The following is a 13,834-nucleotide window of genomic DNA, read 5'->3' on the forward strand; positions in this document are numbered from 1 at the left end:
TTAAATAATTTTTACGAATGAAATCCGTATTTCATATTTTCGTAATGTCTGGAACCGGTAAGCATGTTATCACGTGGAAGGATAATCATATGCAAATGATATGCAGATGGGGATATGCATAGTAAAACTAGGCGTTGTAAGCTCCATATATGGTTATTTCGGGGAGGAGACGCATGTGCGCACAATGTTACGATGACTGGGATTTATAAAGTGAATTCAGCGCCATTTTTGGCTTTCGGGCGCACGTACACTTTTAGTAAGGATTCTATACACAGTTTTATAAATGAGGCCCCTGGTGTTTTTGACGAACAATATGTAGATGTAGTGAGTAGAAGTGTGTGTGTGTGTGTGTGTGTGTGTGTGTGTGTGTGTGTGTGTGTGTGTGTGTGTGTGTGTGTGTGTGTGTGAGTAAGTGTGTATATGTAGATGTAGTGAGTAGAAGTTTGTGTGTGTCTGTGTGATTAAGAGTGTATATGTAGATGTAGTGAGTAGAAGTGTGTGTGTGTCTGTGTGTGAGTAAGTGTGTATATGTAGATGTAGTGAGTAGAAGTGTGTGTGTGTCTGTGTGTGAGTAAGTGTGTATATGTAGATGTAGTGAGTAGAAGTTTGTGTGTGTCTGTGTGATTAAGAGTGTATATGTAGATGTAGTGAGTAGAAGTGTGTGTGTGTCTGTGTGTGAGTAAGTGTGTATATGTAGATGTAGTGAGTAGAAGTGTGTGTGTGTCTGTGTGTGAGTAAGTGTGTATATGTAGATGTAGTGAGTAGAAGTGTGTGTGTGAGTAAGTGTGTATATGTAGATGTAGTGAGTAGAAGTGTGTGTGTGTCTGTGTGTGAGTAAGAGTGTATATGTAGATGTAGTGAGTAGAAGTGTGTGTGTGTGTGTGTGTGTGTGTGTGTGTGTGTCTGCGTGTGAGTAAGAGGGTATATGTAGATGTAGTGAGTAGAAGTGTGTGTGTGTCTGTGTGTGAGTAAGAGTGTATATGTAGATATAGTGAGTAGAAGTGTGTGTGTGAGTAAGAGTTTAGATGTAGATGTAGTGAGTAGAAGTGTGTGTGTGTCTGTGTGTGAGTAAGAGTGTATATGTAGATGTAGTGAGTAGAAGTGTGTGTGTGAGTAAGTGTGTATATGTAGATGTAGTGAGTAGAAGTTTGTGTGTGTGTGTGTGTGTGTGTGTCTGTGTGTGAGTAAGAGTGTATATGTAGATGTAGTGAGTAGAAGTGTGTGTGTGTCTGTGTGTGAGTAAGTGTGTATATGTAGATGTAGTGAGTAGAAGTTTGTGTGTGTGTGTGTGTGTGTCTGTGTGTGAGTAAGAGTGTATATGCAGATGTAGTGAGTAGAAGTTTGTGTGTGTGTGTGTGTGTGTGTCTGTGTGTGAGTAAGAGTGTATATGTAGATGTAGTGAGTAGAAGTGTGTGTGTGTCTGTGTGTGAGTAAGTGTGTATATGTAGATGTAGTGAGTAGAAGTTTGTGTGTGTGTGTGTGTGTGTGTGTCTGTGTGTGAGTAAGAGTGTATATGTAGATGTAGTGAGTAGAAGTGTGTGTGTGTCTGTGTGTGAGTAAGAGTGTATATGTAGATGTAGTGAGTAGAAGTGTGTGTGTGTCTGTGTGAGAGTAAGTGTGTATATGTAGATGTAGTGAGTAGAAGTGTGTGTGTGAGTAAGTGTGTATATGTAGATGTAGTGAGTAGAAGTTTGTGTGTCTGTGTGTGAGTAAGAGTGTATATGTAGATGTAGTGAGTAGAAGTGTGTGTGTGTCTGTGTGAGAGTAAGTGTGTATATGTAGATGTAGTGAGTAGAAGTGTGTGTGTGAGTAAGTGTGTATATGTAGATGTAGTGAGTAGAAGTTTGTGTGTCTGTGTGTGAGTAAGTGTGTATATGTAGATGTAGTGAGTAGAAGTGTGTGTGTGTCTGTGTGTGAGTAAGTGTGTATATGTAGATGTAGTGAGTAGAAGTGTGTGTGTGTCTGTGTGTGAGTAAGTGTGTATATGTAGATGTAGTGAGTAGAAGTGTGTGTGTGTGTGTGTGTGTGTGTGTGTGTGTGTGTGTGTGTGTGTGTGTGTGTGTGTGTGTGTCTGCGTGTGAGTAAGTGTGTATATGTAGATGTAGTGAGTAGAAGTGAGTGTGTGTCTGTGTGTGAGTAAGTGTGTATATGTAGATGTAGTGAGTAGAAGTGTGTGTGTGTCTGCGTGTGAGTAAGTGTGTATATGTAGATGTAGTGAGTAGAAGTGAGTGTGTGTCTGTGTGTGAGTAAGTGTGTATATGTAGATGTAGTGAGTAGAAGTGTGTGTGAGTGTGTCTGTGTGTGAGTAAGTGTGTATATGTAGATGTAGTGAGTAGAAGTGTGTGTGTGTCTGTGTGTGAGTAAGTGTGTATATGTAGATGTAGTGAGTAGAAGTGTGTGTGCGTCTGTGTGTGAGTAAGTGTGTATATGTAGATGTAGTGAGTAGAAGTGTGTGTGTGTCTGTGTGTGAGTAAGTGTGTATATGTAGATGTAGTGAGTAGAAGTGTGTGTGTGTCTGTGTGTGAGTAAGTGTGTATATGTAGATGTAGTGAGTAGAAGTGTGTGTGTGTCTGTGTGTGAGTAAGTGTGTATATGTAGATGTAGTGAGTAGAAGTGTGTGTGTGTCTGTGTGTGAGTAAGTGTGTATATGTAGATGTAGTGAGTAGAAGTGAGTGTGTGTCTGTGTGTGAGTAAGAGTGTTTATGTAGATGTAGTGAGTAGAAGTGTGTGTGAGTGTGTCTGTGTGTGAGTAAGTGTGTATATGTAGATGTAGTGAGTAGAAGTGTGTGTGTGTCTGTGTGTGAGTAAGTGTGTATATGTAGATGTAGTGAGTAGAAGTGTGTGTGTGTCTGTGTGTGAGTAAGTGTGTATATGTAGATGTAGTGAGTAGAAGTGTGTGTGTGTCTGTGTGTGAGTAAGTGTGTATATGTAGATGTAGTGAGTAGAAGTGAGTGTGTGTCTGTGTGTGAGTAAGAGTGTATATGTAGATGTAGTGAGTAGAAGTGTGTGTGAGTGTGTCTGTGTGTGAGTAAGTGTGTATATGTAGATGTAGTGAGTAGAAGTGTGTGTGTGTCTGTGTGTGAGTAAGTGTGTATATGTAGATGTAGTGAGTAGAAGTGTGTGTGTGTCTGTGTGTATATGTAGATGTAGTGAGTAGAAGTGAGTGTGTGTCTGTGTGTGAGTAAGTGTGTATATGTAGATGTAGTGAGTAGAAGTGTGTGTGTGTCTGTGTGTGAGTAAGTGTGTATATGTAGATGTAGTGAGTAGAAGTGAGTGTGTGTCTGTGTGTGAGTAAGTGTGTATATGTAGATGTAGTGAGTAGAAGTGTGTGTGAGTGTGTCTGTGTGTGAGTAAGTGTGTATATGTAGATGTAGTGAGTAGAAGTGTGTGTGTGTCTGTGTGTGAGTAAGTGTGTATATGTAGATGTAGTGAGTAGAAGTGTGTGTGTGTCTGTGTGTGAGTAAGTGTGTATATGTAGATGTAGTGAGTAGAAGTGTGTGTGTGTCTGTGTGTGAGTAAGTGTGTATATGTAGATGTAGTGAGTAGAAGTGAGTGTGTGTCTGTGTGTGAGTAAGAGTGTATATGTAGATGTAGTGAGTAGAAGTGTGTGTGAGTGTGTCTGTGTGTGAGTAAGTGTGTATATGTAGATGTAGTGAGTAGAAGTGTGTGTGTGTGTCTGTGTGTGAGTAAGAGTGTATATGTAGATGTAGTGAGTAGAAGTGTGTGTGTGTCTGTGTGTGAGTAAGTGTGTATATGTAGATGTAGTGAGTAGAAGTGTGTGTGTGTCTGTGTGTGAGTAAGTGTGTATATGTAGATGTAGTGAGTAGAAGTGTGTGTGTGTGTGTGTGTGTGTGTGTGTGTGTGTGTGTGTGTGTGTGTGTGTGTGTGTGTGTGTGTGTGTGTGTGCGTGTGAGTAAGTGTGTATATGTAGATGTAGTGAGTAGAAGTGAGTGTGTGTCTGTGTGTGAGTAAGTGTGTATATGTAGATGTAGTGAGTAGAAGTGTGTGTGTGTCTGCGTGTGAGTAAGTGTGTATATGTAGATGTAGTGAGTAGAAGTGTGTGTGTGTCTGTGTGTGAGTAAGTGTGTATATGTAGATGTAGTGAGTAGAAGTTTGTGTGTGTCTGTGTGTGAGTAGAAGTTTGTGTGTGTCTGTGTGTGAGTAAGTGTGTATATGTAGATGTAGTGAGTAGAAGTGTGTGTGTGTCTGTGTGTGAGTAAGTGTGTATATGTAGATGTAGTGAGTAGAAGTGTGTGTGTGTCTGCGTGTGAGTAAGTGTGTATATGTAGATGTAGTGAGTAGAAGTGAGTGTGTGTCTGTGTGTGAGTAAGTGTGTATATGTAGATGTAGTGAGTAGAAGTGAGTGTGTGTCTGTGTGTGAGTAAGTGTGTATATGTAGATGTAGTGAGTAGTAGTGAGTGTTTCTGAATGACAGTTTGCTATTTTGTGTTCATGCAGTTCATTACGCTGTGTGTTGAAGTGTGTTTTCTCAGGTTACTGATGCACAAACACAGTTTTATGCACTATTGTAACCTCATTTTCCTTGCATGCACATTAAAGAAATTATATTTTAATTAAGAACAATTGTTTCAAAAAGTTAATGCACTTAAAAAAAGTGAATGTCATTGATGGTTGATTTGGTTTATATTTGCTTATTGCGCTCGCTCGCGTGCGCTTTTGGGCATAGGAGACAATACAGTACTTTTTTCCTATAACATGAAGTATTGCCTCTAGAATTCGAATATAATTCGAATTTTGCGAGTATTTAAGAAAGAAATTCAAATGTAGATTTTCAGCCATTTTGACAGCCCTGTAAACAGATGTTAACTGTATGTATGCATGAAATAAGCTGATGTGCTGAGAGAGAGAGAGAGAGAGAGAGAGAGAGAGAGAGAGAGAGAGAGAGAGAGAGAGAGAGAGAAGCTCCACCCACTCTACAGATCTCCATTCGATTGGCCGCCTCCTCCATCTCCTCCCTGAGGGCGTCGGCTTTGGCCCCGATTGCTGTTTCTTTATTAGACAGAGTTGAAGATTTGGATGACTGGTGCCACCTAGAATTGGGAGGAGAGAACAGCGTATTAAAAACACATTTGCCTACTAAATCAAAATGTGAGATACTGTCGATACATAATGCAATGCAATTAACTTAAGAAGATAAAGATATTTTATTTTAATTTGGAAGATGATAACTGAACATGCATAAACATGCAAGTTTCAAATGCTTTTAATTGCATTTTGCAAACTGTTTTACATAACTTTTTATATAATGTAATTCATATATAATATAATTTTACATGTATCTCACCGCGTGCGAGCAGAATCCATGTCCAACACCAGTTTGGCTAAATGTTTTCTTTGCTTTTGAATGTTGGGAATTTCAACCTTTGAGGAAGCAAAAGAAAAAAATAAACGGACGACAGAAAGAACACATGTAATTGCTTTTATAAAACATTTACACAAATGATCATTTTTCAACACATTATTCTGAATCAAGCTGATGAAATGTCCTTTCTCCGTCCAAAATAATAAAAATTTTAAACATAAAAAGTACAATGAAAAAAAAACATATACAAATATAAATAAATAATTGTAAAATAAAAAGCTAATAAAAAACATACTAAAAGTATGAAATATTGTATTTTTTTATCTGCATGAATGTGTTGTTAAATTATTGGAATATTATCTAAAAAAATCAGTGGGACTTATATTTTAGCTCGGCCTTTGGCTGGATTGACCAATCAGCATCCAGGACCACAACTATCTGTTATTTATTTGTAAAAAAATGACAAGTTATTTGAGTATAAAGTTGGCCATAAAAACAATGAAACTGACACACACACCTCAGAGAGTGTGTAGAGCGGATCCACGACGTCTCCCTCGATTTGCAGTTCGAAGAGCTGAAGTTCTTGAGCGAGTCTCTCTTGTGTCTCTCCACAGATCCTCAGCATCTTGCTACACAAACACATTCAGAATAAACATTATAACACACAGATGAGATCATTTACAGTGCCTCTATTATGTTTTTTGGGATATGACGTATACACGTATAAAAGGACGGCAAAGTTTTAAAGATCAAAGATAAATTGAGTTTTTCTCTCCTAAAAGAAAGAATCGATTCTGTACTAAAACGAGTCGTCAGTAATTCAGTCTCTCTTCCAGCTGAACCTGCGTAGATGTGCAACTCATTTGCATAATCCCAACCTCTGGTGTTGATTGGCTGAACAGCGTCTCTTAGCTCCGCCCTCAAACACTAGTTTATCTGAGACTGGAAGAGTTTGGTTCGTGTTGCTCATGTCGAGAAGACGCGTTACTGTTCGTATCACTGTGAGATTCAGATATGATAATGAGCATTTGCTTTCTGACCAATCACAGCAGAGTATCTCTCAGAGAGGCGGAGCTAAGAGAGACTGAATCCTTGATCGAAGTGTTTCAGACACTGAGAGAAAACAGCTGACGCTGCAGTGGAGATTATGAGGAAACTAAAGTGTTTTTGACTTTGTATGCATGTAACACTAGTGTAGGAGACTCTAAAACAACATTATGAGCCTTTAATAACAGCATAATAGGGGCACTTTAGGTACCATGTGATTGTGAAGTGTTTGAGAGCCTCTCTCACCCCAGCAGAGAATCATCTCCGAGAACAGCGGCTCCTTCCACCAGACACTGAGCCAGAGACGTCAGAGGAAGCTTCTTCTGCGCGCAAACACACGTTTCATGGAAAAAACACCACAACAGTCCTCATGACAATATTTAAAAGTAGAAGTAGATTGCTCACAAAAGTGATACATTTTGAGGTTATTTAATTAAACAGTCATTAACATTGTAATGAAATGAATAAATTAAAAGTTTCATCATTATCTCTTATCTATATCTGTTGGGCTTTTTTTCAATCCAAACTAAAGTGATTAATTACATTCATGAAACTTCAGTAACAAAACTTGCTTCATTTCGAGACGGACACTGAGAATAACGATGATTTGCAGTTTGGTAAAAGAATCACATGTTCAGTATCCGCTCTGATTCAGTGAGTCGATTCAATTAATTACTTGATTCGTTTATTTAATTGAATTTTAAGTTTAATTACATTTTATGAATTAAACCACTCATAAACATACTTAATCACTAGGAAAAACACGTAATAACCTGTTAAATATGAAAGTGTTAAACAATAATGTAAGACATTTCTCTTTATATAGAACCATTGCATAAAGGGTTCTTTAAAATTGAGTCAAGAGTTTTATATAGAACTAGATTGATTCTAAAAGTAAATGACTCGTTAAAAGAACCGGCTCAAATGAGTTCATGAAAACATGTGCAGACCACGTTTAAACCCAAAATCCAAAAGTTGCTTGTGTTGCATTTATAGAAAAAAAAGAAAGAAAGAAGAGAAACAAAACTGAGAAAAAAAAGAGAATTACAAATAAATAAAAACTGTTTTTATCGTTGGGCTTTTTTTCAATGCAAAGAATGAGAGTCAGTTCCACAAAACCAGTAAATGTATTTAATTAAAGTAAATTAAAGTCATTAATAGCCTCGTTTCCATCCACTTTTTGCGCTATGTTATCGACAAAGTGAATATGCGGGGAAAAAAACATTACGAAATTTGCCGTCTCCAGACTGTTTCCATTCAATTGGCCATTTACCGATACGATTGTGCGCGGGATGACGTCACGAATGATGAAAGCGATTTGTCGCATATGTTTTGGTGTATCGCAAAAAAAAAAGTGCCCTTGAGTCGTTTCCATACATTTTTTTTTTTATCGCAAATTCTACCTTTTGAGGTTCCAGTCAGCACCCCCCAACACCAAACAAAAAACAAACAAACAAACAAACAAAAATGGAGAGAGTATTCAGGCAGTTAATTGAAATTTGCCAGCTTACAGTAATTTCAATTTCACAAATAATTGCAAGTGTCCGAAATATCAGAAGACGACGACAGAATGAAGCAGTTGCTCATCTGACAGGGCTCGAAGTAACTACCCTTTAAATGCAACGAAGCCCAAAGGTCTGGGAGAGACCAGCAATAAGGCGTTTTCGGAGGAAGTTGTGGCGACAGTTTACAGAAAGTTCTTTTTTTTTTTTGCCAGTCTCGATATTACACTACACCAAAAAACTTGTTGAGGATAAATCTTTTAAAATTGGCCAATTCCAGCGTTATGGACGTGACATTTGCAGTCAAAACTTGAAATATAAATTCTCAGAAAATGCATTTAATGCCGAAACGTCTGTTTATATATCCATACTCCCTTAATAAAGGAGGCCAGACATTAGAAAAATTTCAGTCTACACATGCATTTTATATTTAATATGATGGAAATACACATGAGACATGACACAAAAAATCTGTAACTTTTAGGTGGCAAAATATTTTTTAGTAATTCTATGAATTATACTGCGCAAAACAAAAGTAGCCTAATACTAACCCGATGAAGAATGGTCGGCCTCCATAGAACATAAAAATTTAATTAAATTTTTCGTGCTCGCATTTATGAGGAAAAAAACGATGTTACGGACGTGACAGTTCTCCGTTACGGACATGACCGCTCTGAAAGCGACTTTAAAACTTTCACAGAGACATCAAACAGAAAGCACAAAGCCTTTCTTTAAAGTGAATTTCGTTTTTTATTAATTGTATCTTAATTTTAATCAATGTTTCATCAACCAATTGCATGGATTTAATAAATAAGAAGTAAATATAGTAGAAAATAGATCATCAAGGCCCGTACGGAAATGGGAAAGAAGGCATTTCTGTATTCTGCACCTTCAGCATGAAATACTTTGCAAAAGGACTTGAAACTCATTGAGTTAATCTCGCTAAATGCTTTTAAATCCAAAATGAAAGACTTAGAGGCAGATTCCTTAATGTAGGCTAAATGCTCTTAGACTGTAAACATTATTTTAAATGCTTATATGAAATGTTAGCTTTAGTCTTCTGTGTTATTTGTCTGTACCTATGTGTTTGTACTGCTGCATGTCTTGGCCAGGTCACCCTTGCGAAAGAGGTTCTTAATCTCAATGAGACTCTCCTGGTTAAATAAAGGTTAAATAAAACATCACGGAGGCGCCGGCGCGTGAACTGGACTCTCGTCTCATAAATGAACCGAAACTCAGTGTATAATGTACTTGCACAGACCTGAGAAATATATAGAAAGCTTGAAATTTCTACTTGTAAACAGAACAATTAAAAAGGAAAGAGTCCCCAAGTAAAGTCGGTTATTAAATAAACAAATAGCAAAACGAGTTGTGCGGTGTCCACCACTTTTCAAAGCAAAGTTACGCCACTGCCACGACCACCGGTTTCGACACTAAAGGGGATTGCCATTGCCCTGTACAAGCTGGCAACCTGCGCCGAGTATAGAGTGATGGGCGAAACTTTCGAGGTTAGTAAAACAACCGGCCATGGTTTTTGTTGTGACGACTGCACCTTGAACGTGATGAAAATATCATGTGACACCACATTTATTTGCGTTAAACCCCCTTTTCTCGACAAAAAGTGTTTCCAAACTATTTTTCGCGACAATTAAAGTATCGACATAGAATTTATGCGCTAAAGTCAAACGGAAAAGGATTGTGTCGATATTTGCAAAAAAATATTGATAATTGGCATTTCCATCAGCTATATCGGTAAATATTTTGATGCGCAAAACCTTTTTTCGCAAAAAAAAAGAAAACCCTTGGAAGGAAACCTGGCTACTAGAGATGCTCGGATCAGCATTTTTGGGGCCGATCACCGATCACCAAAATCATGATCTGCCGATTGCCGATCACTGCCGATCACAGAATGGCAGGGGAATGGGAATCTTTTATCTATAATCTAGCAGAGTTTGCACCATTTGTAGAAATCTGTTTATTTAATTGTATTTAGAAAATGAGATGTCTTAAGGCTACTGTAGGCCAGCTTTCCCAAATAATGCAGAGTAACATTAAATTATTCCAAACAAAGAGGCGTCAGGCGGACCAACACACATCAGATCAGCCTAATGGGAGGGGATCAAGTTACACTAAGGCATATTTGGAAATTGTAGCCTCTTAATACACCCACTACATTTACTAATTGGCAACAAAATGTACAACTTGTTACATCAAATACTGGCTACTGATAAAAGGACAAAACTATGGCAAGTTTTTTTCTGTTATTATTATGAACGTCTGATGTAGTTGAGCAGAATGCTCTTTTATGAAGTTACTTCATTAAAGGACATATTTAATGAGATTATGCCTGAAAAGGTTTTGGATTTTTAAAAAATATATGTTGTATAAAATGACTTGTTTATATTTGTTTTGTTTTATTGTATTTATATGATATTTGTATTTTTATGATTGAATTTTTGCCATGAAAATAGCTTTGAATGCTGACATGGCATTAAATAAAATAATCTGAATCTGATGTAGTTGAGGAACCAACTACGTCAGATCAAAAAAAAAAAAAAATACCACCACCACTTTTGAAACATCTCACGGCACGAATGTACCAATACAAATAAATAAAAAAATCCGTTGGGAGACTCCCTATTCGTTCCGGTGAAGGAGAACTCATGTTGCCACTGCCAAGCTCCGCTCTGCTGTTGTGTGCCCGTGCGCCACGCATGCATGTGGGAAAAAGTCGCGCGAGTAATTTACGTCACGTGATCGGCTTTTTTGATCGGCACTTTTGGGGTTCGCCGATCAATCTATTTTTAGCCAATATCGGCCGATCATGATCGGCGTCCGATCAATCGGAGCATCCCTAGCTAATTACATTCATGAAACTTCAGTAAAAAAACTTGCTTCATTTCGAGACGGACACTGAGAATAACGATGATTTGCAGTTCGGTAAAAGAATCAGATGTTCAGTATCCGCTCTGACGGATTTAGTGAGTCGATTAAATAAATGACTGAATTCATTTTTAAGTTGGATTAGATTTTATGAATTAAACAACTCATAAACATACTTAATCACTAGGGAAAAAACTTAAATAACCTGTTAAATATGAAAGTATTAAACAAAAATGCAAGACATTTCTCTTTATATAGAACCTTTTTTGGATAAAGGGTTCTTTAAAATTGAGTTCTATATTGATTCTAAAAGTGAATGAATCGTTAAAAGAATGAGTTCTGAATGATGTGAACATGAACACACACACACACACACTTACTGAAGGCGACCTGACAGAGCGCTTGTCCACGTCCACAGCCTGTTGACCCTGAAGACATGCGGTCAGCTTCTTGTGTGTGCTGTGAGACACCTGCTTAACTAGCTCCAGACGCTTCTCTGCCTGCACACACACACACACACACACACACACACACTCAGAGATGAGCACACACACACACACACATCTAGACCTCACACACGAACCGCTTCACTCACCTGCAGCAGATCGTCACTCAGGACTTCTGTCTTCTCTGCCCTGGAGACACACAGTAAACATTCATCAGCGTGTGTGTGTGTGGGTGTGTGTGTGAACACTAATCATCCGTGACACAAAACTAATATTGACACAGAGAGCGAATGAGAGAAAGAGGAAGGAGGCGACGGATCTGAGACGCACAAGCCTGATAACAGCTGGTACACATCAGGTCAAGTTATTAATTGTGGATTAATCACACTAAAACCTGTAAACAACATGTTTGATCCACATGATTAAAATTAAATGAGTGAATAACAGATTTTTTAGGACCATCTTTTGCAATGCGACATTGACACATTTGTTTCATTCATTGACATGAAACAAAAAAATCTCATCACTAAATTGTGCACATAAATAAATTTGTCAAAGAATTAACATTCCAATAGTGAGAATTTTGTGGGAATTGTTTTTTATTGTCATGAAAATAATGTCACGACACAAAACATCTTAACGGCCCTAAAAAAAAAATTTTCTTTTCTTTTTCTAAAAATGTTCTTTATGCACAGTATAATAAAAAAAATTTTTTATGTTTGGCTGAAATTTATGAGGTGCCCCGAGGGACATTATTCAGAATTGCATGCACATACATGTACTTTTCCTCTCACATACACATATGAAACCAAATTCATTCACATACTATAGTGAAATGCTTTTACAAACACAACTGAAACGCTCTCATACATACAACTGAAAATATTACGCGCACACACACAACTGAAATGCTCACACACACACAACTGAAACGCTCACACACACACAACTGAAATGCTCTCATACATACAACTGAAAATATTACGCTCACACACACAACTGAAACACTCACACACACACAACTGAAATGCTCACACACACAACTGAAATGCTCTCAAATACACAACTGAAATGCTCACACACACACAACTGAAATGCTCTCACACACAACTGAAATGCTCACACACACAACTGACATGCTCTCACACACACAACTGAATTGCTCACACACACACAACTGACATGCTCTCACACACACAACTGAAATGCTCTCACACATACAACTGAAATGCTCACACACACACAACTGAAATGCTCTCACACACACAACTGAAATGCTCTCACACATACAACTGAAATGCTCTCACACACACAACTGAAATGCTCTCACACACACAACTGAAATGCTCTCACACACACAACTGAAATGCTCACACACACACAACTGAAATGCTCTCACACACACAACTGAAATTGTTCCGCCCCAATGATAATGAAATAAGCAACAATCTTAAAATGTTTAAATTTATTGAAGTAACAAGTAGTATCAGTATAGTAACGAGTTGTATCTAAATACAAATTAACTATCTACATCAAATAACAGCAAGTTCAAAAATAAAGAAAATAAAAGTGCAGCTGTGTCAAAATTTGTATCAAGTTCAAAAATAGAAAATAAATAAAAGTGCCACTCGTCATAGCATCCCCTGGTTGGGGGATGTGGACTAACATAATATTGTAGGCTACTTAAAAACGTGAAAAAAAAAAGAAAAGTATATATTACACATATTAAAATAGACATAACATTTGATATGGGATTAAAATGATGGGCAGTGTATAAGATATAAACTAATAATTAATTATTTTAATATTCCTTTGTTCCGATTAGAGCATGTGAGCGGAGAGAGAGAGCGCATTTCTGAATATTCCTCCGCTCGCTCATTCCGCTCAGGGTCGCGCGCGCAACCCAGAATTTTCTGCTGGCTCGAAAATATGTGGAATAAGGGCTGTCTCCGACTAAAGTTTTTTTCTAGTCGACTAGTAGCTGTTCATTTAAGCCGTTAGTGGACAAATCGCCCCATTATATTAATTTAATTACTTAAATAGGCTATACAGGATAATGAGCGTTATATTGCCGCACTCAAGCTCACGCATAAAGCTTGCCACAAAGAACCGGCAAAAGTAATGATTATGAATGTATAAAAAATAGCAAGGAGACATTTAATTGTTTATTAATAAACTGGTGTTTTCTGTGTTGCTGCAAAGATGAAGTTGACGATGCGGACTCGCCATCAACGAATAAAGAGCATATAAAGGAAAATTTCCTCCCGTTTGGTGCGCGCCACCTGTCACGTCTCTATTCCCCGCCAGTGGGGCGCGCCACACACTTCGAGAACCGCTGGTGTAGCGCGATTGGCGGGCGAACGAACCATAGGAACGAACGGTCAACTTCGGTCGCTTGTATTGTGAAAGGCGCGCTTTTGTACTATGCCTTCTTTCAACAGCTTCTAGTTCTTCGTCTTGAGGTGCACTACTGCCACCAACTGGACTGGAGTGGGGACTTTAACCACCTTCCGTTTCAACTGAAATGCATGCATACAACATACTGAAATGCTTGCATACAACATACTGAAATGCTTGCATACAACATACTGAAATGCTTGCATACAACATACTGAAATGCTTTTCAGTTGTGT

At 38.0% G+C, this 13,834-nt stretch overlaps 1 protein-coding gene across 8 annotated transcripts in view; it reads right to left on the reverse strand.

Moving 5' to 3' along the window:
• Nucleotides 1-13,834, reverse strand: part of arhgap44b (Rho GTPase activating protein 44b) — a 66,688-nt gene that overhangs the window by 20,905 nt on the left and 31,949 nt on the right. For 6 of the 8 annotated variants that reach the window (XM_077230825.1, XM_077230827.1, XM_077230822.1 and 3 more), the window contains exons 2-7: nt 11,351-11,390; nt 11,136-11,255; nt 6,617-6,693; nt 5,841-5,952; nt 5,306-5,382; nt 4,934-5,051 (exon numbers count right to left, since the gene is read on the reverse strand). In XM_077230825.1, the coding sequence (XP_077086940.1) occupies nt 4,934-5,051; nt 5,306-5,382; nt 5,841-5,952; nt 6,617-6,693; nt 11,136-11,255; nt 11,351-11,390 (544 nt within the window). The remainder of the gene's footprint in view (nt 1-4,933; nt 5,052-5,305; nt 5,383-5,840; nt 5,953-6,616; nt 6,694-11,135; nt 11,256-11,350; nt 11,391-13,834) is intronic. The other 2 variants (XM_077230826.1, XM_077230821.1) reach the window with 1 other exon arrangement.

The sequence above is a fragment of the Siphateles boraxobius genome, unplaced genomic scaffold (assembly GCF_051911475.1).
Source record: "Siphateles boraxobius isolate OS27281-9 unplaced genomic scaffold, OSU_SipBor_1 151, whole genome shotgun sequence".
Classification (NCBI taxonomy): domain Eukaryota; kingdom Metazoa; phylum Chordata; class Actinopteri; order Cypriniformes; family Leuciscidae; genus Siphateles; species Siphateles boraxobius.